Source organism: Plecotus auritus (genome assembly GCF_963455305.1).
Source record: "Plecotus auritus genome assembly, chromosome: 6".
Taxonomy (NCBI): Eukaryota; Metazoa; Chordata; class Mammalia; order Chiroptera; family Vespertilionidae; genus Plecotus; species Plecotus auritus.
In genome coordinates this window covers 125,389,605-125,412,491 of record NC_137773.1, presented here as the reverse complement: position 1 = coordinate 125,412,491, position 22,887 = coordinate 125,389,605, and the positions used below count along the sequence as shown (strand labels likewise).

The window sequence follows — 22,887 nt, the reverse complement described above, 5'->3', positions numbered from 1 at the left end:
GAAGAAGCAAAGAACACCCAACCGGAAAAGCAAAAAGAAAAAAGAATCCAAAAATATGAAGACAGTGTAAGGAGCCTCTGGGACAACTTCAAGTGTACCAACATCCAAATTATGGGGGTGCCAGAAGAAGAGAGAGAGCAAGATACTGAAAACCTATTTGAAGAAATAATGACAGAAAACTTCCCCTACCTGGTGAAAGAAATAGATTTACAAGTCCAGGAAGTGCAGAAACCCCAAACAAGAGGAATCCAAAGAGGACCACACCAAGACACATCATAATTAAAATGCCAAGGGCAAAAGATAAAGAGAATCTTAAAAGCAGCAAGAGAAAAAACAGTTAGTTACCTACAAGGGAGTACCCATATGACTGTCAGCTGATTTCTCAACAGAAACTATGCAGGCCAGAAGGCAGTGGCAAGAAATATACAAAGTGATGAACAGCAAGAACCTACAACCAAGATTACTCTACCCAGCAAAGCTATCATTTAGAATTGAAGGTCAGATAAAGAGCTTCACAGATAAGAAAAAGCTAAAGGGGTTTATCACCACCAAACCAGTATTATATGAAATGCTGAAGGGTATTCTCTAAGAAGAGGAAGAAGAAGAAAAAGGTAAAGATAAAAAATTATGAACAACGAAGTGACAACAAATACATATCTATCAACAAGTGAACCTAAAAATCAAATGAATAAAAAACCTGATGAACAGAACAGACTGGTGAATATAATAGAATCAGGGGCATGGAAAGGGAGAAGACTGACAATTCTCAGGGGGAAGGGGTTGTGGGGGGTGCGGGAAGAGATTGGACAAAGAGCTTACACCTATGGACAAGGTCAGTGGGTGGGGGGAGGCTTGGAGTGCAGTGGGGACCGGCTGGAGGGGAGCTATGGGGGGAAAAAAGAGGAACATCTGCAATAATCTGAACAATAAAGATTAAAAAAAAAAGAAAATTAGCAAAAAAAATGTTTGACATAGAAAAAAAAATAATCCTTAGTAAATGGTTGACTCTTTTATTACTTGCAGCATAGTTAACACTCTGAATAATATAATTACTATTATTGTTACAATATTATTAGTTATCCTATCTAATAAAAGAGTAATATGCAAATTGGCCATCACTCTAACACACAAGATGGCTGCCCAGATGTGGTCAAAGATGGCTGGCCCCATGTGGACACAAGATGGCCACCACAAGATGGCCAGAAGGGGAGGACAGTTGGGAGGGACCAGGACTGCAAGGGAGAGCAGTTGGGGGGGACCAGGCCTGCAGGGGAGAGCAGTTGGGGGTGACTGGGCCAGCAGGGGAGGGCAGTTAGGGGTGACCAAGCCTGCAGGGCAAGGCAGTTAGGGGTGACCAGGCCTTCAGGGGAGGGCAGTTAGGGGTGACCAGGTCTGCAGGCGAGGGCAGTTAGGGGCAATCAGGCTGGCAGGGGAGCAGTTAGGCATCAATCAGGCTGTCAGGGGAGTGGTTAGGGGGTGATCAGGCTGGCAGGCAGAAGCGGTTAGGGGCAATCAGGAAGGCAGGCAGGCGAGCAGTTGGGAGCCAGCAGTCCTGGATTGTGAGAGGGATGTCCGACTGCCTGTTTAGGCCCAATCCTACAGGATTGGGCCTAAACAGGCAGTCGGACATCCCTTGAGGGGTCCCAGATTGGAGAGGGTGCAGGCTGGGCTGAGGGACACCCCCCTCCCCATGCACGAATTTTGTGCACTGGGCCTCTAGTAATTGATATAAGGTTAATTGTAAAATGTCACCTTTCCCAATTTATTGAGGTTATGCTTCAAGGAATCTCTCCACCAATTCAATGTTTCCCCCCTAAACTTCAGTGATTAATTCAGTTTAGCATTAACTAAGATAATTATTTTTCTGAAAAGACCTTGAACTTTAGTTTAACTCAGTTGGCTGACGCAAAGGGTTTGTATGGACATTGCCTATAATAAGAATTAATGCTGCCCCTGTAAATGTCTGCCTTTTAAGGCCTTGGGTTATTCTTTCTACAATGACCTCTATTGATGCTTTTTGACAAACCCACGAGCAAGCAGGTCAGTGACACGGGTGGAGAGGCAGGGCAGTGGGGAGAGAGCCAGGGCTCTGAAATCAGAGACTTCAGACCAGGACTCACAAAGATGTGGCATGCGTGCCATGTTGCCCCTCCTATTCCTATGACAGACATGACTAAATGATTGCAGCACTGCTCTTCTCTCGTAACCTTGAGAATGCCTTATCATCATCCCTCTAGCCAACAGGCCTGCCAACACCACTTGACAGGATTTGGTATGGTGATGTGGAACCTGCGAAGTGCTTAAGTGTCTATTTTGCTTGTGGTGAGACCTTTACAAGTTCCCATACCATTCTATATTAATCATTTCTTTTCTGTCAAAGGACACTAAAGAACCAACTCATCTTATCTGCATTTAACTAATATGTAGACTGTACAATGCAACCCCCAGGCTACTTAATATTCAAACGTGACACAATCAAACTTATAGGCAAATGGGAAAACTATAGCATTCTCCACCCACCCACCATTTCTTGCCTCAGATTTCAGACTTAAATACAGAATTGTTTGGATCCTTAGGCAGCTACATACAGATTTCCTTCCAACTCCTATGAGTCCACCTTACCTTAGCGCATTGCAACCTTCATATGCATAAAAGTTCCCCTGGGGTGGATACACTCTGGGTGATTACAGACTATTCCAGGTATTTCAAGGGATAAAGTGTCCCCCTTTTCTGTTGAGTTTCAAACTAAACTTTTGCATAAGATGTGATGCAATCATAGTGATACCATACCTACACAGTGATTTGTGAGGGTCAAATGAAAGCTGTTTTTGGCAGGTGCTAACTTTACTAGCTATTTTTTAATTGTTAAAAAAGAGGAATAAAAAATGTGCAGGTGTGTGTGTGGATAATCTCCATATCACAGAAACACAAGGATGGGGACAAAAGACCAACATCCCCTGCTCCTGTTCCTCACCCAGAGACCTCCGGCGAGACCCCCACAGCTCAGGAGTAAAGACCATGATGAAACGCTAGCCTTACCTCAGGTCACAGTCTGTGCCACAGGGCTCAGTGATGGGGGTTGGCTGGGGCAGCCGATCACACCTTTGATCAGAAACTGTGAGCTGATTGAACTCCCTGGTGCAAACGGGTTTTCGTTTCCGCTCTCCTAAGCAGGGGGAAAATTAGTCAGAGAGAGTAACCTATTCCATAAACTGTTCAGACGAGGGCTTGGCAAACATTTCCTATAAAGGGTTAGATCAGTGGTCGGCAAAGTGTGGCTCGCGAGCCACATGCGGCTCCTTGGCCCCTTGAGTGTGGCTCTTCCACAAAATACCATGGCCTGGGTGAGTCTATTTTGAAGAAGTGGCATTAGAAGAAGTTTAAGTTTAAAAAATTTGGCTCTCAAAAGATATTTCAATCATTGTACTGTTGATATTTGGCTCTATTGACTAATGAGTTTGCCGACCACTGGGTTAGATAGTAAATAGTTTGGGTTTTGTGGGCCCAGTGACCTTTGTTGAAACTCAGCTCAGCCATTATGAGACAAAAGCAGCCGCTCATAGACAGTATATAAACAAGTGACGTGTGTCTGTGTTCCAATAAAACTTTATTTATAAAAGCAGAAGGTAGGTTGAAATTGGCCCACTGTCTGTGGTTTGCCAACACTTAATTCAGACTAAAGGAAACAAAATAAATAATATGTCACATGACTACTAAATAGATGTTTCTGGAAAGTGACAGAGCCAGTTGGTTTGGCTTCCCAGCGTGTGTGAAACTCTTAGACGAGGAAAGCTAACAGAGCCCTCAGCCCTCAGAAAGCTTACCCAGCAGCCAAGTGTGAGACAGACTCAGAGAATGCACAGTAGAGAATGCAGGCAGATATAAAGTTGTATAAACAGCATGTATTTGCCTGTTTCTTAAAAATATTTAAAAACACTGCAATTCTTTCTTCTTTTTTTTTTTTTTAGCTCAAAAACACCTCAAAGTGAACTAAGTCAGATAGAGAAAGAAGAACTGTGGAATCTAAAAAGAAAACCAAGCTCATAGAAACAGAGATGAGATTAGTGGTTGCCAGAGGTGTGGGCTGGGGGTAGGAATGGACAAAATGGGTTAAAAGTGGTCAAAGCTACAAACTTCCCCTTGGAAGATAAATAAGTCCTGGGAATGTAATGTATAGCATGGTGACTGCGATTAACAGCACTGTGCTGTATATCTGAAAGTTTCTCAGAGAGTAGATCTTAAAAGTTCCCATTGCAAGAAGGAAAATTGTAACTATGTGTGATGATGGGTGAGAACTAAATTTATGGTGGTGATCCTTTTGTAATATATCCAATCATTACATCGTACACCTTAAACATACAATGTTATAATATCAATTATATGTCGATAAAACTGGAAAATGAACACAGTAACAGGATACCTCACATCCCCCAAACTCAACTGGAAAGCTGATACCTTGGCAGGGTTTGCTGCAGGCCTGCCAGGGCCCGTGACTGTTCCAGTAGAACTGCGGGGGCCTGTCTTCAATGGGGACATTGAAAGAGTAGTACACATTGGGGTCGAACAATTGCCCCACTGACAGCACCTGGGATGAGCAGACAAAATGGACATGTTGTTTGTAGGCCTGGTTGGCTCGAGTGGAAGCAAAGGGCTGTGGGCTCATGGCCACGCATTTACCTGAAGCAGGAGTTCTTGTTCAATGCGGCCTGAGCAGTTGAGTCTCTCCACGAGGGTGTCGGAGCCGCTGTACTCGATCAGAGCCTTCCCAATGCGGATTTCCTTCTTGGCCATTGTGATAACGAAGTTCCCATTTAAGAAGAACTCACCGTCACTGTTCGATAGTGCTGTAGGTAAGAAAACAGATTCCACCGATTTGCCGCCAAAGGCTCCCTGATGAACGATGACATGATGCTTGGATAAGGAGTCAGAGTGCAAAGGACATGGGCTTTTCAGGCAAACAGGCATGGACTCTAGTCCTAGCTCTGCCACCTGCCAGCTCCGGGGCCTTGGGAAATCACGTCCTCACCTCAGTCTCCATTTCTTTATCTCTCAGACAGAGATAACAACACCTACCCTTCACGGTGCCTCTCAAAGTTAAGAGAAATCCAAGCATCCTGATTAGCCTAAGCTTTGTTATACAAGCCCCACAATTACAAGGGTTAGACATGGAAACAAGAGTGTCAAGATGTAAACTAGGTACAATGAATTAAACACTTACAAAACGGATCCCCACACAAATATCCCTCCCTACTTCACATTGGCTTTAGTCGGGCTTATGAAGTCTTGGTTGGTCTTTGTGTGACAGATGTGGGGACCTGAAAATCCATGGCCAATCTGCCACATGTGTGCTCAAATGCCACATTTTCCATGAGGCCCGCAGCAGTGGCCAGCCTCCAATCGGGCCCAGTGACCTCTGCCTCCTGGAACTCACCTCATGGGTCATCCCCTCCCGCATGGCATAGCACTGACCATGTAGTCTTTAGGACACTGCAGAAATGACAGTGTGACTTCCAAGGCCAGGTGAAAGGCATGTGGCTCTGCCCTGCTCTTCCTTGCATCTCTGGTTTCAGGAAGAAAAGCCAGCTGCCATATTGCAAGGAAGCCTAAGCAGCCCATGGAGGGCCTTCTTGCAAACAGCAGTGAGGACTGAGGTCTCTCCCAACGGGTCCAAGGGAGGCACCTGGGAAGTGAATCTGCCAGCCCCAGTCAAGCTTTTAGATGCGCAGACACCTCACGCCAGAAACATACAGCCGTGCTGCCTCGGAATTCCTGACACACAAAATATGGAGTCCGTCTGTATCTGTTCTGCGAAGCCACACGTTTTGAGATCATTTGTTAAACAGTAAAAGCTGTTCAACGGAACCATTAGTTTTGAATCTGCCGTCCCTCCGACCGCCAGCACAGATCCCCATTTCCTATACCGTTTCCCACTTGCGTGTCTCGCCACAGCACTGTTTATGCTTTCCTCACCAAAGAAGAATGTAGGCCCCTGAGGACAAGGACCTGGGGACCGTCTTGTTCACTGCTATGTATATGCCAGCTTCCAAAGAGCACTTGGTAGGTGCTCAATAAACACTTTCCTTGGCAGAATGAATGAATCTACTCAGATCTTACAAAAGAGGAAACAATCCGTGAAGCTGGAAAAATAATGTTGGAGAACTGCCTGAGTCAAGTGCCGAAACATTAGCCAACGCAGAACGTGACAGTTAGACCCGTGAGTAAGGTACACAAAGGACCGAAAATGGACAAGGAAGATGAGATGGCGGCTGCTTTCCGAGGAATAATTTATTTATCAAGTGTCAGGAGAGAGCGAACAAAGCCCCAGAAAGTTTTTAAGAAGGGACTCCCTCTCAGAGATGACTGTTGAATTCAGATGGTAACGAAAGAATGCACCACTCTGACATCATGACTTGAGTGGGTAACTTTGGCAGAAATATTTACCAAGTGTGTTAGTCTCCATCTACAAAACTGGGCACGATAAAAATTAAAATGTAATCCTGTTGAACATAAACATAAGAAAAATAAATGTATTCTCATACTTTTTGACTAATTTCTCAAGATAAAATCCTCATCACCTCTTTCCCCCTCGTATTTATTATTAAAGTTTTGGTTTGACGTACCAGTTGGTTTTCCCAATGCCCATGCTCCCTGAATAATGAATCCTCTGAGGACTGGGCTGGACATGAAACAGGCACTCAACAAATCAGAGATACAAACATGTGGGCTCTGCAGAAAATACTAGAGAAAAGGCCCCTCACCTTTTGTAAATTGTGCCTGATTAGCAAATCTCAGCAGGAAGGGAGCCATTGAAATACCCAGGCCATGAGTTTAGGTGAATAAAAGGAACACAAACATTTAACGCATAGATAGCAAATAGGTTTCACCCAGCACCAATGTCCATGGGTTGGTACTAGCTGCCCAAGAACCTACACAGGGCAGGGTCCCTGGAAGCTTCCTGTCTCCGCAACATGTTAATGGCAATCTGTCTTGGCTGTGAGATGAGGAGGGGCCAAGTGTAGCCAGGTCCTCGCCCAGCTTTCATCGAGGCAAGCAGTGCACTTTCCCCGAGCAGGCAGAAGCGTGTGTGTAGGAGAGGGTTAGAGGGCTAGGGAGAGAAGGCAGGGTGCCCCATGTGGAGATGAAAGCGGGCTGAGAGGAGCGCTGAGTGCTCCTTGCAGCTCAGGAGCAGCAGGCTCTTGTTTCTTGCACAGGGAACCTCCCAGAGCTCCCTCAGCTGGACACTAGCTCTGCAGGGTCAGGAATTAACTGCATGGAATTCTGTCCCTAATCCAGCACTTCTCTTCCCGAATTCCCACCCTGGGAGCCCCATCTGGGCCCTGAGGGAAGCATAGGATGCCATCATTTGAAATGGTGGGGAAGAACGTGGAGACAGGGGAAAAGGCTTTAAAATAGATTTAAAAAAACCCAAAACCTCCAAAACCATGGCGGCTTCTTCTTAGCTCAAAATTCTTTGGCAATCCCTAGTGCCTAGAGAATTTAGTTCACATTCCCTAGGATAACTTTCTATACCTTCACAAATCTTATCCTGACCTATTTTTCCAGCCTCACCATTCACTCCCACTGATAAACCTCCATTTCCAGTCATGCGTATCCCCAGGTCCCATCAGCCATACATTTTTCTACAGGGAGGCAATACAATGAGGTGCTTAAGGGTGTAGGGTCTGAAGTCAGACCAAAAAGCAATACAATTTTCCTCTTCTGTTTGTGTGATCTTGGGTGAGTTACCTAACCTCTCTGAGCCTCAGTTTCTTCCTCTGTATAATGGGTTTCTCATAGGATTGTTAAGCATGTTAGACACGACAGGACACACAGGCTTCCGTTCCTGGCCAATCAGAATGCCTTTACTAGTATATGCATCGTCTCCCTATCAGACTGCTATTGATGCCTAATATAGACAAGAAAAGCATGACTTAAATACTGGCAAGTACTTTCCCAAGGCAGGTCTCTTGTCCAGGAAGCCTGTCTCCAAAGCCTGCTAACCACTAGAGTTTTCTAAGAAGGACGTCAACAAACAAAAACGAATTCATGCATTCTTTCTCATGTGTACAGATACAACCCAAATATATTTAGCTACACATTTTTTAAAAAATTTAAATTGTTTGCTGCTAGACTGCAGGAGCCCCTTTAGTAAAGTGACCATTTAAAAATGCACATTTCTAAGGCTGAGAAAGATCCCAGTAGGTGCTCAATCAATGATGTTAAAGGAGGAGTGATTGGCTGAATCTGACATCAAGACAAGGAACAGAGTGCTTCCAGCCAAATGCCTGTTTCCTTGTCAGTGTGAGCCCCTGGCAGCCTCGTCTCACCTGCAGCTCCTGCAGCGTGAGCCCCACCAGCTTAGCGAGAAGCACGAGTTTCAGTGGGTCACTGATTGGAGATGAAGTCGTTTCCATGGCACCAGGGCATCCGGAGACTCCTAATGTGGGTCCCTTACATGGTGATGGCAGGGCATGCTGCCAACAACACGACCCAGTTTTTCAAGTGAAGTCGCCTGCTAGCCACCCAGCTGATGCTTCACAAAAAGGGGGAAGTAAGGTGTCATCAGGCCGTCTGTAAATGAAGCGGTAATCCAGTTTTGCTCATATTCAAAGAGCAACCGTTTATTCTAGGGGACTCTGGGCTCCTGTCCCATGTCTCCATGCTTCCTCTCATGCTCTTGCTGACTTGACCCTTCACCCTTCCCTGCATCTCCTTGTTCCAAAGACGGTGAGCAGGGAATGAGATGGGAGTCACCAGGTGAGATGGCGTTCCCACTTTACCTTGAGCCAAATCTATCCCCGTCTTCCCACTGCCACAGCTGATTCGGCGCTAAGTGCACTGGAGGCAAGTAAGTATCCCAGCAATGGCTCTTTTTTCCTCCAAAAACAAAAACCAAAAAACAGCATCCTTGTGGTTCTGGGGGCAGCGGGCCTTCAACCCAACAGGCGGAAGGGTGTGTGTGAAAGGGTGACCTTTGACAGGGAGACTTTCTGCTTCGGTACCTTGTGAAGGAATCGTTTCCTGAAAACAACAGTAGACTGCCCAGCCTCCCACTAATGCGATTAGGGGAGCTAATTTCCTGGCTTTCTTCCCCCCCATTTCCCCCATCAGAGCTGGGCTCTCCAAAGGCCCTCTCCCTTGGAAGTGGCTCCCTCACCAAAACACGCGGAAGGACTGTGGCTGGGCTGGCCTTCACACATCAGGAGGGATAAGGATGAAGATGGCTTAGCAATGAAACAGCTGTGAATGGACTCGAGCAAGATTCAACAGTGGGTTTTTAAACCTTCTTTGAGCATTGACTGTACCTTCCTGCAAGCCAAGAGAGAGCCTTTAGCACCCGATCTGATGGTGTCCTTTCCTTCCTAACTGAAGAACCCACTGCCGGGTTCAAAGGCTCTGAGGTGCCAGCGGTCACGCTCCGTGAACGGTGACTTCCAGGCCTGCACACTTCTCATGTGTGACCAGAGAGACGTCCTTCTGCTCACAGGTGACTTTACCATATATTCCATTAAAGAGTCATGGCTGCCTCAGACTGCCTGTTGCAGATGGCAAGTCTTTCACTTTGCTTGCGTTCTTTACAAAAGATTAAGAAACCTCCCGTGAGGAATAAAAGGCTATCACAGGAGGCCCTCCTCCATCCAGGCGCCTGACCTGGTGGATGAAGCTGAATGGAAGTGAGGCCCCTATGTGGAAAGAGATTACTTTTCCAAGAAGGAGGAGAATAAGGGAGAATCGTTCTCCCTTTCAAGGAAAAGAAAGGAGGAGGTCAACATGGCTTTCAGCTCACAGGAAATTAATTTATACAGGAGGTTGTATGCGATGCTGCTGATGTGATTAGGAAGTAGGAAGGCCACATGCTCAAATTAATAACCCAGTGCGTGCAGAAAAATGCTTGACCCATTCTGCATGGTGGTGGGATGAGGAGCATGGGATTGCCAAAAAAATAATTTGTAACAAAACCCCAAGAACTTCGCTAAGTGTCTTGTGAAGTCACCGCTCATTTAGATACTTGGATGTGGAAAGCTGAGTGACTGATTTCAAGTAAGACATGATGGTCTTTAAAAGAAGGGGCGAGTCTGTCTATTTCCATGGTAACCCCACCCCCCCAGGAGCACACAGTGGGCACTCTATGAAGACAGCATGAGCAATGGTTGTTTCCAACTCAGCAATCATATACCTACTTCGTGTGTAGGCTTTGTATCAGGAGCTAAAGATATAACGGCACAGCCTCTGACCTTAAAACCTCGTGCTCATGGGGAAAGGAAGAAATAAGCGTTTCATCTCAGTTGATGGCACTTCCTCCCCTCAGTTGCTCAGACTTCCAAACCCTGAAGCCCCCCTCTTTCTCTCACAGGCCACATTCAGTCCATCAACACACCACGATGCCTCTGGCTTCACAAGATACCCAAAGTTCTCCCACGTGCCACACCTCTGCTGCCCCACTTGGGGCCAAGCCACCAGCACCTCCTGGATTATTGCAGTAACTCCCCAACCAGTCTTCCTGCTTCTGCCCTGTACCCTCCCCTGCCACCTATTCTCAACATCACAACCTGCTTGACTAAAGGGTCACTGTCTATCTTAAGAAGGATTCCATGCAGACATTCCAAAATACAGACACAGGTACTAACCTGATTCAACTAATACTCATGTACTAGCTCAATATGGCGAGTGTTTGGAGGAAGCCTCCCATAGAGGCTGTATTCAGATGGATAAACAGGGTTCCCGTCTGGACAGTATAGGAGAAAGTCCATTAGCACGCTCATTTCTTTTAACCTGACTGTCCGCAGGACTGTCCGATCTCCCAGATCTGAGTGCAGTGCTGGCATGCTGCTTCTCACGGGCAAGGGTATGGTGGTGCCAGGTGACCAGCCGGATCCTCTCAGTCATGACCCCTCTCCCCATGTCCTCCTTTTAATTAAAAATGGTTGGCAAATTTCATCATCACTTACTGCAGTTTTCGGAATGATAAATGGAAGTGGGACTCGCCTGAGCAGACTGTTGAAAATGAACACCAGGTTGTCAGGGTGCTATGGTTTCAATATAAGGAATAGGTATGAACTAATCATGTGCCTGAGCGTGGGGAGAGAAGGATGAAGAATCAGTAAAGTAACCAGATGGGCCTAGTCATGACATGAGAAAAATATTGCCACTATCGAACCTTTTGGAATGACCAGCTATAAGCAAACATAGAGTAAGTCCACTCTTGGTTAGAGTTGAGAACATAAACATAAAGTCAGGTAATACCTCTAATAAAACATTTGCAAGTCAGTTACCCACAGGACAGATTTTTTTTAAAAAAAGACTCAAAGAGCAATGATTTTATGCTAAACTTACAAGACAAGTACTTTCAAAATTTGATGTAGGGCTCAGGCCAGTGTGGGTCAGTTGGTTGGAGCATCGTCCCATACAACAAAAGGTGGCGGGTTCGATTCTCCATCAGGGCACATACCTAGGTTTCGGGTTTGATCCCCAGTAGGGATACCTGAAGGAGGCAATCGATCGATGTTTCTCTCTCTCTCTGTCTCACTTCCTCTCTCTCTCAAATCATTTAAAAAATGGCTTAAAATTTTTGATTTAGGGCCTTTCTATTTTCTAAGATACAGAGTAAAATCCCTCAATATTGACTGATATAACTGCATGACTCTTACATCAATACTCTGAGAGTCTATATATGTGGGAGAAATAAAATAAGTGAATTTCAAGACCAAATGCTTTTGTGAAAATACATGCCACCTGAAAGCTCTCCATGTGCAACACAGGGCGGGAAGTGTCCACCAACTGCTCCAGAAAACAAGAATTCCTGCCAATGCCAGGGGCACCCATCTCACCTAAGTAGTTATCGTCCTCCAGTTTTCCTGAATCACTCCTCTGCTGCACATAGATGCTGGTAGCACCCGCTGGAATTCGGACCACGAGATTATAACCTGAAAAGAATTGGGCAGAAGTTCAGTATTCCATAGCATGGCTCATTTCTCTAAGCCTGGAATAAAATGTGGGCAACAAAGGAATACATTATAACTCTCACTCATTAGGTGCCTTCTAGCCAGGTGGGTAACGTGCCTTCACAAGACTGATTTTACGCTTGACACTATTACTTTTTACATATTACACACGGTGAGCAATTTTTAAACGGTGACCACTTTCCTTCGCATGGGAGTTAGGAACAGAGTCTTACCATAATGCACTGCTTTACATGTTCCTTCCACTGTTTTGCATGAAGAATTATCACCACCGCACACCCCGCACTTATCTCTCCGGGCTTTTGAGTTTAAAACATGATCGCATCCAGCTTGCTTTTAAAAAGAAACATTTGAAATAAATGGTAATTATTATAAAGATGATGAAACAATGCGTAATGTGTTTCTTTGCATTCTGGACATTCAAAATTAAGTCAAACTTGCTATGGAAAATGTGGTCGGGGCCAGCAGCCCGGGGCACCCCGAGCCTGTGAGATGTGCAGATTCTCGAGCACCCTCAGATCTGCTGACTCGGGGAGATTTCCTGGCATGTTCACAAGCTCCTTAGGTGTTGCATCTACAGATTCGAGTTTGAGGAGCATTAGCCCACAAATAAACTGAGTAAATGAAAAACCCACTTGGGACTGGGAAAAGGAGCAGTGAGGGCTGCATCCAATTAAAGAGCTCCTGTCCTATCTTAAGGGGGCAGCACTGCTAACTGCGGCCACCGCCGCCACGCCACGCAGAAACAGGCACCCAGTGCTGACATTTCCCAGTTGTGCAAGACAAGCTGGAAAATGCACTTGATGTGAAACCGCCTGTTTAAATATTGCCGATGCGTGCAGGCCCGCGATGGCTGCAGACACCAGTTGCAGGCCTGAGGCTCCCAATGGCCTCCCGGATATAGTTAGGTCTCAATGCATTCCTGCCCATCTGGTTCCTTTGTAGGAACCAGTCTTTAGGGAAGAACTCCAGTGCTGCTGCAAAATACGCTGACAAGGAGGACCCATACTGTCAGCCGCGAGCAGGGCGTGGGTGGCGCCCTCAAAGGCTCGTGCAGTCGGATCCTTCGATTAGGAATCCAATCTGCCGTGAACCACAAGCAAAGAACAAACAGGTCATCTCCTAGCCTTGCTGTGCTAGGGATGATCTGTGACGGGTGTGCACAGTAAGATGGGATCAGCCCCTGAGAAATCACTGCTCTGATGCTTTACCATCGGCCATAAGTGTCTTGATTTCCCTTCAAAGAGTAAATGACAGTGTGCCTCAGGCAGCAGCTATCCTGCTTAAAGTCAGAAAGACAAATCTGAGTGAGGCCAGCCCTTCCTCACGAGACCATCCTGGCGCAGAGCTAGTCAACCTGGAAATTGCTGCCAGGGAGCATTTGGGTTTCACCGTAAGCACTGAGGTTACAGTGAAGGCGTGTGTGGGGAAACTTGCAATAAACCTTCACAGGGAGGCTCTGTGCAGGCCCGAGAGGCTGAGAATATCAAGAAAAACCCATGGCAGCAGGTTCAAGGGGTGCTGATGCTGCTCTGGGGACCCCACTTGGAGAACCACTGCCCGTAGACAGTGCACAGGTATTAGCGGCTGCTACTCTGTCAAGAAAGCCACAGACCACAGCTTGGCAGCAAGACAACGCAGTGACAGAAACACCAGCTGGGACTTACCCGGCAGAGGCCTTGGACACAGATATCGCTGGTGTCCTGGCCACATGGGGTCCCGTCCACCACTCGGTCTTTGAGCTGGTAGTAGGCTGTGCTCGTTGCCACCCTGCAGAACAGCTTGCATCGGTCCTTCAGCAAAACTAGAGGAGACACGCAGTGAGTGCAGTGCGCCTCCTGCGGGGACCGCCCTGGGCCCCGGGACCGCCCTGGGCCCCCGGAACACTGAGCACTTACTGCCACTGTACTTGGGCACCCAGCGCACGGTCGGAAGGATCCCGTTGATGTTGAAGTGCTTCCCGTCAAACTGAGCACACTGCTCCTCTCGGAAGTCACGCTTCTGCTTGGGACACGGCTCCGCGTTGCAGGACCTAAATTTCATCCTACGCCCGGTACAGTACTTTCCACCGTTTTTTGGCCTGAGCAAAAGGAAAGTACACACGCTGTTTATAAGGTATTTCTCTCACCTGTGGCTTCCAGTCTTCTAGGGAAGGACATTTGAAGTGGCCGGTGACAAGGAACAGGGCCAGGGCTCTGAAATCTGCGTTTGCATTCTGCCTTCAACACCATTAACCATCTAACCTTGGGCAAGTCACTTAACCTCAAGCCTCAGTCTGCCCATCTGTAAAATGGGAAGGTGCTATTTGATAAGGCTGTTCTGAGGGTAAAGTACGAGAGTGTATAACTTAAAGTATGAAATTCGAAGCCTGGAATTGATTAGCCCATTTTCTCGCCTCTTTCTCCCAGTCAGTCAGTCCTTAGATTTCAAAAAGGTAGAAGGTGAAAGGTACAGATGAGTGGTTAGAATGCTGCCTGTCTGCCTCTCCTACTGATGTTCTCCCGGAAAACCATCCTAAACCTTTGCATCCCACCCCCATTCATGCCCTCCATCCTCTCTTCCCATGAATAACCATTGTATTTGTTTTACAAATAACATGGAATAAGGGGAATGAATGTGTCTGTATTTCCACTAACTTAATAGCAGAAGCAGGAGAGCCCACTGGCTTCATTGCCTTTTGTGGGACAAGAGTATGGAGTCTGGCTTACAAAGCATCACAGTGCAAATTTAATCTCTGCATGCAACCCGTGCATGTACTTTCCAGATGTGACCGGAGAGTAAATTATACAACACGTCTCCCAGCAGTCAGCAGCTTGCCAAATTCATCATGGAAACTGGAAGATCAGAGTCATAGGCAGTCTGGCTCACCCACCCAGGGCTGGTACAGCTCAGATTTCTCTGCCACCCTAGGACAACTCTCTAACCTTCTCGCCTCTCTTCCGCGGAATGAATCTTTCAGAGTGATTTGGACCGTAAGAAGTGTTTTTTGTTTTTTGTTTTGTTTTGTTTTGTTTTGTTTTGTTTTGTTAAACCAGGCCCTGGAGGAATGGGAAATGTATCCAAGCCCAGAGAGGCAGCCCAGAGGAACAGGTAAGAGTTGCTCTGGGTTCCGCTCTTGGCCGCATCCTCGCCAAGCGACGACTCTTAGTCTCCCCACACTTCAGTTCTCTCCTTCTCTAACGTCTGCGCACAATGGACGCCTGGAAGGTTAACTACTGTGAGATGCATGTGAGCACTCCCAACCTAACCGATCCAGGTCAGCAGCTTGCGTGTTTGAGAGCCAAATCCGAGCTACAACGTGGCTTGCATGCTGAGGCAGGATGCGGTGCTCCTGCAGCGTGCCCACGCCTCAGGCAGGGCCCCCTGGCCGGGACACTGTCAGCATGGTCCCTTGATCAAAGATTGTGGAGTAAGGTAAGAGCGTGGGCTTTGCAGTTACAGCTGAGGACTTTTGTGTAAGTCCCCTGGACTCTCTGAGCTCTGTCCTGCACATGTAAAGCTTTTATAAATAATTATCATAAAGAAAACTGCATCTAAAGATGCAAAATGACACATAACCCAGCAGTATCTGTCTGATTGTTTTCCCATCAAACACAGTTAAATCCACAAGCTTTTAATCTGTACTGTGCATTTGACTAGCCAAAATGCACGCATGCTTTGCCCAAGAGAAAGGCAAAGGTTCTTTAATACCATGCAAGAGGAGGTTCAGAGAAGTTGAGTACTTTGCCCAAGGTTACACAGCTCATAAAAGAGCAGAGACAGGAGTAGAGGTCACGTTTCCCAGGTTCTTGCTCTGTGCTCTTTCTGCTACATGATCTGGAGCTATGGCCCAGAACTTTTCTTTTTCTCTTTTGATGCCATTTAGAGATACATCCTAGGTTTCCTGGATTCCAAGCTATTCACTCAATACAAAGGCACCCAAGTCTCATACATACAATGTCAGGTTACACATGAATGATAGCTCAGGCCCACGTAGCTGTGCAGGTGAAACTTGTTTTAAATGTGCTACAAGGAAGAGCCCCTTCAACTTTCCCTCAAATTGAAATGAACTTTGTGAATTGTTTTAAATGCCCCAACTAATTCTGGTGGATGGATCATTTATTTGTTGCCTGAAAATAATTCACATCCCTTTCTCTTTGAAAATAAATTTAAAAGTTGATTTTTTTTTTTTGTGGGGGGGGTGGTTCTGTTACCTAATGAGTCTCAGCTGACTCTTGCAACTGACCAAATGCAGCTGTTCTTTGGGCTGCAGAGAGTTAATACTTGTAAGTGGCTTCCCTGCAGATGGTGACACCTTCCACCTTTGCTTGCTGTGACGACTATCAAATGGCAAATCGCATTTAGTGATTTAATTTTATAAATGACATTTTAAAAAATATATCTCTGTTGATTTCAGAAAGGAAGGGAGAGGGAGGAAGCGGTAGAAACATCAATGATGAGAGAAAATCATTGATCAGCTGCCTCCTGCACACCCCAAACTGGGGATAGAGCCTGAAACCCAGGCATGTGCCCTGACTGGGAATCGAACCATGATCTGGTTCATAGGTCGATGATCAACCATTGAGACATGCTGGCCAGGCTATAAATGACATTTTTATAAACAACTCATAGAAAACACTCTATGTGAGAGGCCATGTTTCTGAAGTTATAAAGTTGGACCCTTCAAACAGAGGGTTTGAATCCCAGCCCTGCCTCTTAGTAAGAGAGCAATCTTAGGCAAGGTATTTCATCTCTCTAAGCCTGCTCCCCTCCTGTAACAGGGAGATGATGCTAATGTCTGCTTCATCGGCTGAGGGAGAGTTAACTGGGTGAATCCATTCAAAGCACTTGAGCGAGGCCTGCCACACGATAAATGCTGAGCTATGAACGATAGCATATGGGCCAAAATCTGGCCTACTACCTGTTTTTTACATAGCCAGTGAGAAAATAATGTTGTTGCTGTGTGTGTTTTTTTTACATTTTAGAATAGTTTAAAAACTTTTAAAAAATTGGAGATACATAAAAACTAGGTGAAATTCAAATTTCAGTGTTCATAAATGAAGTTTTATTGGAACACAGCCACTAAGATCCTCAAAGTCTAAAATACTTATGAAATGTTTTACAGAAAAAGTATTCGTTTATGAAGAGTGTGCTGGCCCTGAGCTATTCTTCTGAGTGTGCAGGGACACACTCTGAGGTGGGCAGTGGCATTCTGGTGTCTGAAACTCTGTGAGAAATGGGCTCAGAAATGTTAAGCATTCTGTCAAGGTCACATGCCAATTAAGTGAGATGTGCTGGCTGAGACCAACCCTGTCTCCCTGACCTTTCACTCATCATCTGGCCTCACTGCTAGGCCTCCTCTCTTGAAATAGCACTCTTTTCATATCAAAACTCATCCTCTGACCTTATTTGCTTTTTATAATAAAGGCAGATTATATTTAATTAATAAACATAAATTTGCCATTTTGAAATATATGGCTTATCTTATATCCCAGCCAATGTGATCCCGGCCTGCTTTGCATGTATCGTATAATGGGGTAGGCTTTAGCCAACTTAACTTACCTTTCAGCACGGAAAATTTCATTTTACACTTTAGTAATTTAGCTGGGTAGGCGTATTTTTTTCCATGTAGGAAAATACTGAAAATTATAGGAAATGCAACTTGAAAAAATATTAACCACATTTTCCAACCATTAAGATCCTTTAAAAATACTGCATGTCAAATAGGGATGAAAAGGACTTAAGGAAATTGTTAGACAGCATAGCCACGCTGAATCTTCCCTTCCAGCACATATTACACAAACATGCTTATTCATACATACAAAGGAAATTTGCAATGCTGCACGGCCAAAGATGAAGGCATTTGACAAGGATCATCAAAGGTGCATTCTACCATCAAGGGAAGCCAACCTTTAGTCTGCAAATGGTTTTAAACAGAAATCTTGACTTCTATGTTTACTTACAAAGAGTTAGGGCAGGCAGATTAGGGTCAGCACAAGGCAGAAATTTCTAATAATACAACAGCAGCCCCTGAAGGTAGTGTATTTCCTAAGTTTGGAGGGTTTTTAGAAGGAGTTAAATGACCAACTGCAGAGGATGCTGAAAAGCTATTCAGGGATTAGATTGGATGAGCCAGGAAGCAGTACTAGTCATCACTGAGGATCCTGCCAAGTGGGGCAGTCTCTGGGACTGGATACTAACTCATTAGTCCATGGCCCTCACACAGTAGCTAATTCTGGACATTTTTAAATAAGTTCATCCAACTCAGTGCCTCAAAGAGCTTTGCAGCAGTTTTTTTTACAGCCAAATGAGAGATTGGTTTTCTTAGACGAAATAGACATATATGTCTATTCTCTTGTATTTCCCTCTTCTAGTGCTTCTGTTTTGCTTTTAAATTCGAAGGTAGGTTAAATTTAATAACAATAAACTCATTGATTTAAGAAAAGAAAAAGTTGTGAACTGGATATTTCTTATTTAGGCTTTCATCATAGCAGTGAAATCTCATCAGCAGTTGCTATGGTGAAAACCTAAATAAGAAATATCCAGTTCACAACTTTGTCTTTTCTTAAATCAATGAGTTTATTGTTATTAAATTTAACCTACCTTCGAATTTAAAAGCAAAACAGAAGCACTAGAAGAGGGAAATACTTTGCCTTTCCTAAAGAACTGGCTTGATTTTTTATTTTGATGGACATTAACAATTCTATAAACCATTTCTTCCAAGGTACATTTCTTCCAGTCACCAAGAAGCTCGGGGTCAAACTGAGAGCCCAAAATAACAAGTGTGGGCCCACTGGCCTGACCATGCCTCTTCTGGTTCCATTGCTGGTCTCGTTCTGATACTCTAAGTTAGAATCTGCTGGTTCTGATTTAAATTTTTGCCCTATTTTGTATTTCTCATGGATTGGGTGACCATATAATTAATTGTCCAATCCAGGGCACTTTGAGAGAAAAAAGGGACCTATTAAACATCTCCAGGACAACAGATGCAAATGGGAACCAGAACAAATGCTCCTTTTACCTATAGGACATGGGTCAAAAATGGAATTAAGAACAATAAATAAAGCATTTAAAGACAAAATATTAGGGCCCCATTGTCATGACGGCAAATCTGGACCACTGTATACAAACTGAGGCCACGATTTTGGACTAAAATTAGAAAGCATAGGGTTTATACAGCTTTCTCGTGGGCGTGGCACTGGCACAACCCATGTGCATAGCAAGGCCACTTTCCTTTTTCAGCTTTTATACTTTCAAGGAAAAAAACCTCAACATCCAGCACCATGTGTCTGGATGTTAAATAAATGCATTCTTGAATCACATGGATACTGTGAAAAATTAAAAACAATCCAGTGCTCTTAATAGAGACAACTTTGAATTCTGAAGTTGGAGCTCAACATCGAATTCTCAGGGCTCCTGGCAGTGAGGAAAGGGGGTCTCCCGGCGGGGGGGGGGGGGGGGGGGGGGACCGCCCCCCTCAGACTGAGGATCAGGGGAGCAACCGCTTCCATGGTCCCTAATGAACCATCCGCTCTGCCAATGTCTCTGAACAAGCTTTTAAACTGAGGTTTGGATCTGATTTCGCTGTTCTGTGCCCCCTTCTCTGGTCAAACTGACTGGCTGGTTCACTGGGACCTCGCTTCGGAGGCAGTCTCCTTCCTCAGCCCCAGGCGTCCTAATGAAGTGGTGTCCCTGTGGCCACTGGGCTAGGCAGACTGCCTCCGTGTAAAACCCCGGGGGCAAACAGCAAGAACAAGGGCCTCTCACTGACGGCTTCACTTCTGAATGTGAGGATCTTCCTTTCCCATGGGGACCATCCCGCGGGTGACTGTGTCTGGCCCAGGCCAGTTCTGCAGGACTCATCTCTTTCCCCCTTCCACAGCACTTCTACAACTGCCCTGATGCTTTTTAAAAAAGAAAAAACTAACATTTCATTTGAATACAATATTCTTGAGTCAAAATTTCAAAAGTGCCTACTATTTGCAATACCCTTACCCTTGTGATAATATAGCTTACTATAATAATAATTTGGCTCACTGTAACCACCCACTAGTTTTTAGTTTTTAAAAATTCACATTTGCTGTTAGCTTTAAATGTTTTATTTTAAAATTTCAACAGTGCAAATAGCTATATATTTGATTTTAAAAAGCAAGTTATAGAACACATAGTGTGATCTTTATTTTGTATAATGCTTATTTCATACAATATATAAAATTGTTTTTGGCAGTTATTTCTTTTGGGGATAACGGGGTTAGAAATAACAATGATAGGAATTTTTATATCATATACTTTTGAATTTACGTTTTTTAAAGCATGTACTATTTTATACCATTATTTAAAAACAAATACCAGATATGGGCAAATCTAATGTTTTTTAGCTCATATACATAGCTATAGTGTTAGTTTTATAAACCAGAGTCTATATCTCATAGCTCTATAGTTGTCTTCAATAGAAACTACTAATATGTGGACGTGAACTCAATGTTGAGCTGTGAGCAAAAATATATTAAAATAAATTGATCATCATCTGTGATTTGTGCTACAGGGTATTTACAGGGCTTGCAACAGTGACCTACAGCTATGTTGTTTTTGGTTCACACAACTCAGATTTTTCTGGTAAAAAATCTGGAAGCTTTGTTAATAGCAGGCCCTTTTCCTACCAATCAGCACTTGGTCTCCACCGCTCTGCAACGCAACCCTATTTAACTGAACCAGCCCACTCTGCTACTTTACCTGCCAGCTTCTCTCTGCAACCCACCTGCGCTCCTGCGTGTAGGCTGTTACAACGAAATGAGTACAGCTGGGTGCATCATTTTACATTATCCAAAAGCAGCTGGCTCTTAAAAAACGGTTGTTGCTTTATACATCTAGAAACTATGCCGAATCTGTGAAGACTTCTTGGTGTCCCCACCTACATAGGTTCAGTGGCAATAATATCCTGTATTAATTTTCTATTCCTTTAAATTTGATACACCTCCTAGCCACACAAAATTGGATGTCATTCCTCACAACGAAGAGAGCAATTTTTAAAACCTGCTGGCTAATAGCCTCCCAGCAAACACAGGATAACAAACACATGCCAGGATGGGTGCTGAGAAAAACCCCACTGACTTTATTTGACCATGTAAGTCCTAACAAGGCCGGGCTGGTCACATGAGGGTTATCCTGAAGAGCAGGACACTCCCACTCTTTAAACGCTCAGGTTGTCTCACCTGTGAAACAACCAGATTGATTCAAAAAGTAATTCCTGGCTTGGGGCTCCAGATCCATTGGATCTGCTGATGCTGCCTTGGGGGTCTGGGTACCCTTCCCAGCATTTCAGACGCTCACTGGAAAGGGTGCATTTCTCTATAATCTGGATGCAAATGGCCAGTTTATTTGTTTCCGCAGGAAAAATTTATCTGTTTACTTTAGTAGCGTGCAAGCTCTGGGGGGCAGTGAGCTATGCCTGCCTGTCAGAGTTGTTAAATAGGCCAAGTAACACAAATGCATCTACTGTTGGGTAGAGAAAACTTTTAATAATAAAGGAGCATTGGAGGAAATAATAAACATTCGTTTTGGCAGCCCTAGAAGTCCACCCACTCTCTTAATTTGGAAAGAGCTCTTCATCTGCCCCCAGCTAAATGATGCCCTTCAGGTGTTTTTCGCTCCTGCTATCCCGGCAATAACAGGGAGGAGTTCTGGGACTTACTCTGGTCTGTTGCACTCCCGGACAGCGATGCGGATGCCCCCTCCACACGTTCTTGAGCAGGTTCCAAACTGAGTCCAACTTCCCCAGGATCCATCAATCACGGGGGTCTCCATTTCTTTGGGAACACAAAATCCAAACTTGCAGTGCTGTATTTAATAAGGGAACAATGAGGGAGAGCTCGGTGCTGAGACATTGCAGGACCCGCTGTCCTTCCAATACACCCTGTTCTAACTGACTGCCAGGTGCTGGTGGGAAATGCTGCAATGCCATCAGCTATGTGAGTAATGGACATTGTAGGGATCTTAATCTCCTACTGATTGATTTTAGGCTGTCTTCATTTAAAACTTGCTTGAATAAAACTGGCTAACGAGTGGTCGGCTCCAGGCTGGTCAGGGTGGCCAGCTTCGAGGTGCTCAATGAGTTGATGTGGAGAAATAAGGAGTGGAAATGGGCAGACTGGCTGTAGACAAAGCCAAAACGAGTTACTGGATTTGCAGAGCAAATCTCCATTAACAAGGCCCAGAGATGCTTCGAGCCTGTTAAAATCCAATGCTTTACTGCTTCCCGTGGATTTGAAAACCCATTTTTTTAATGAAACAGGAAAGAAAAAAAGCTAGTTTCAGGATTCCTATATAGTCACTCCACCAAGGCACAAGGACACACTAAAGCAAAATGGACACATTACAGAGAGTCCTGAGCTTTATTGCTTTTTTGTTACTAATGGTTTCGCATTCTCCAGCCCCGAGCTGGAAGGAGGCCATGGTGTTTACAACAAAACAAAACACAAAAGTCCTCAGCAGGACAAGGGAGGCCAAGAAGGCCATCTCAGGCCTCTGCCATGGCCGGTGTGAGGCTGACACAAAGCCAAGGTCACTGAGCAGGGGACAAAGGGAGAGTGGCAGCCCAGGCAGCAGGAGGGTGATGCCGCGCAGCTCACTCAGGTCTCCACGCAGAGCGAGTGTGACTTATCCACAGGGAGGGCACAGTCCTGGAGCCACGAAGGCCGGGGGGTGGGGGGTGGGGTGCATATTCGGGGAAAGTGGGCAAAAAAGAGGCAGGTGAAGGTCCCAGTCTAAATGGCGGTCCCAGGAAAGACTTGGTGAACGATTATTTAAGAGTGTAATTAAACTGTCTATTCTGCTGCGTCTTCTCCCTCGTAAGTCACCTCTCTGAATATCTGAGGACACGTCCCTCTCCCTGGGCTGTTTGGCTGAGACCTAAAAGGTTCTGTATCCAAAGAATCCTGGGCAACTCGGT

General features: G+C 45.2%; 1 protein-coding gene across 1 annotated transcript in view; it reads right to left on the bottom strand.

The window, feature by feature from the left end:
* Nucleotides 1–22,887, bottom strand: part of ADAMTS9 (ADAM metallopeptidase with thrombospondin type 1 motif 9) — a 169,453-nt gene that overhangs the window by 95,840 nt on the left and 50,726 nt on the right. Inside the window, exons 12-19 of the mRNA XM_080671508.1 lie at nt 21,631–21,776; nt 13,859–14,040; nt 13,628–13,764; nt 12,176–12,293; nt 11,829–11,924; nt 4,678–4,844; nt 4,456–4,585; nt 3,040–3,166 (exon numbers count right to left, since the gene is read on the bottom strand). Coding sequence (XP_080527634.1) covers nt 3,040–3,166; nt 4,456–4,585; nt 4,678–4,844; nt 11,829–11,924; nt 12,176–12,293; nt 13,628–13,764; nt 13,859–14,040; nt 21,631–21,776 — 1,103 coding nt within the window. The remainder of the gene's footprint in view (nt 1–3,039; nt 3,167–4,455; nt 4,586–4,677; nt 4,845–11,828; nt 11,925–12,175; nt 12,294–13,627; nt 13,765–13,858; nt 14,041–21,630; nt 21,777–22,887) is intronic.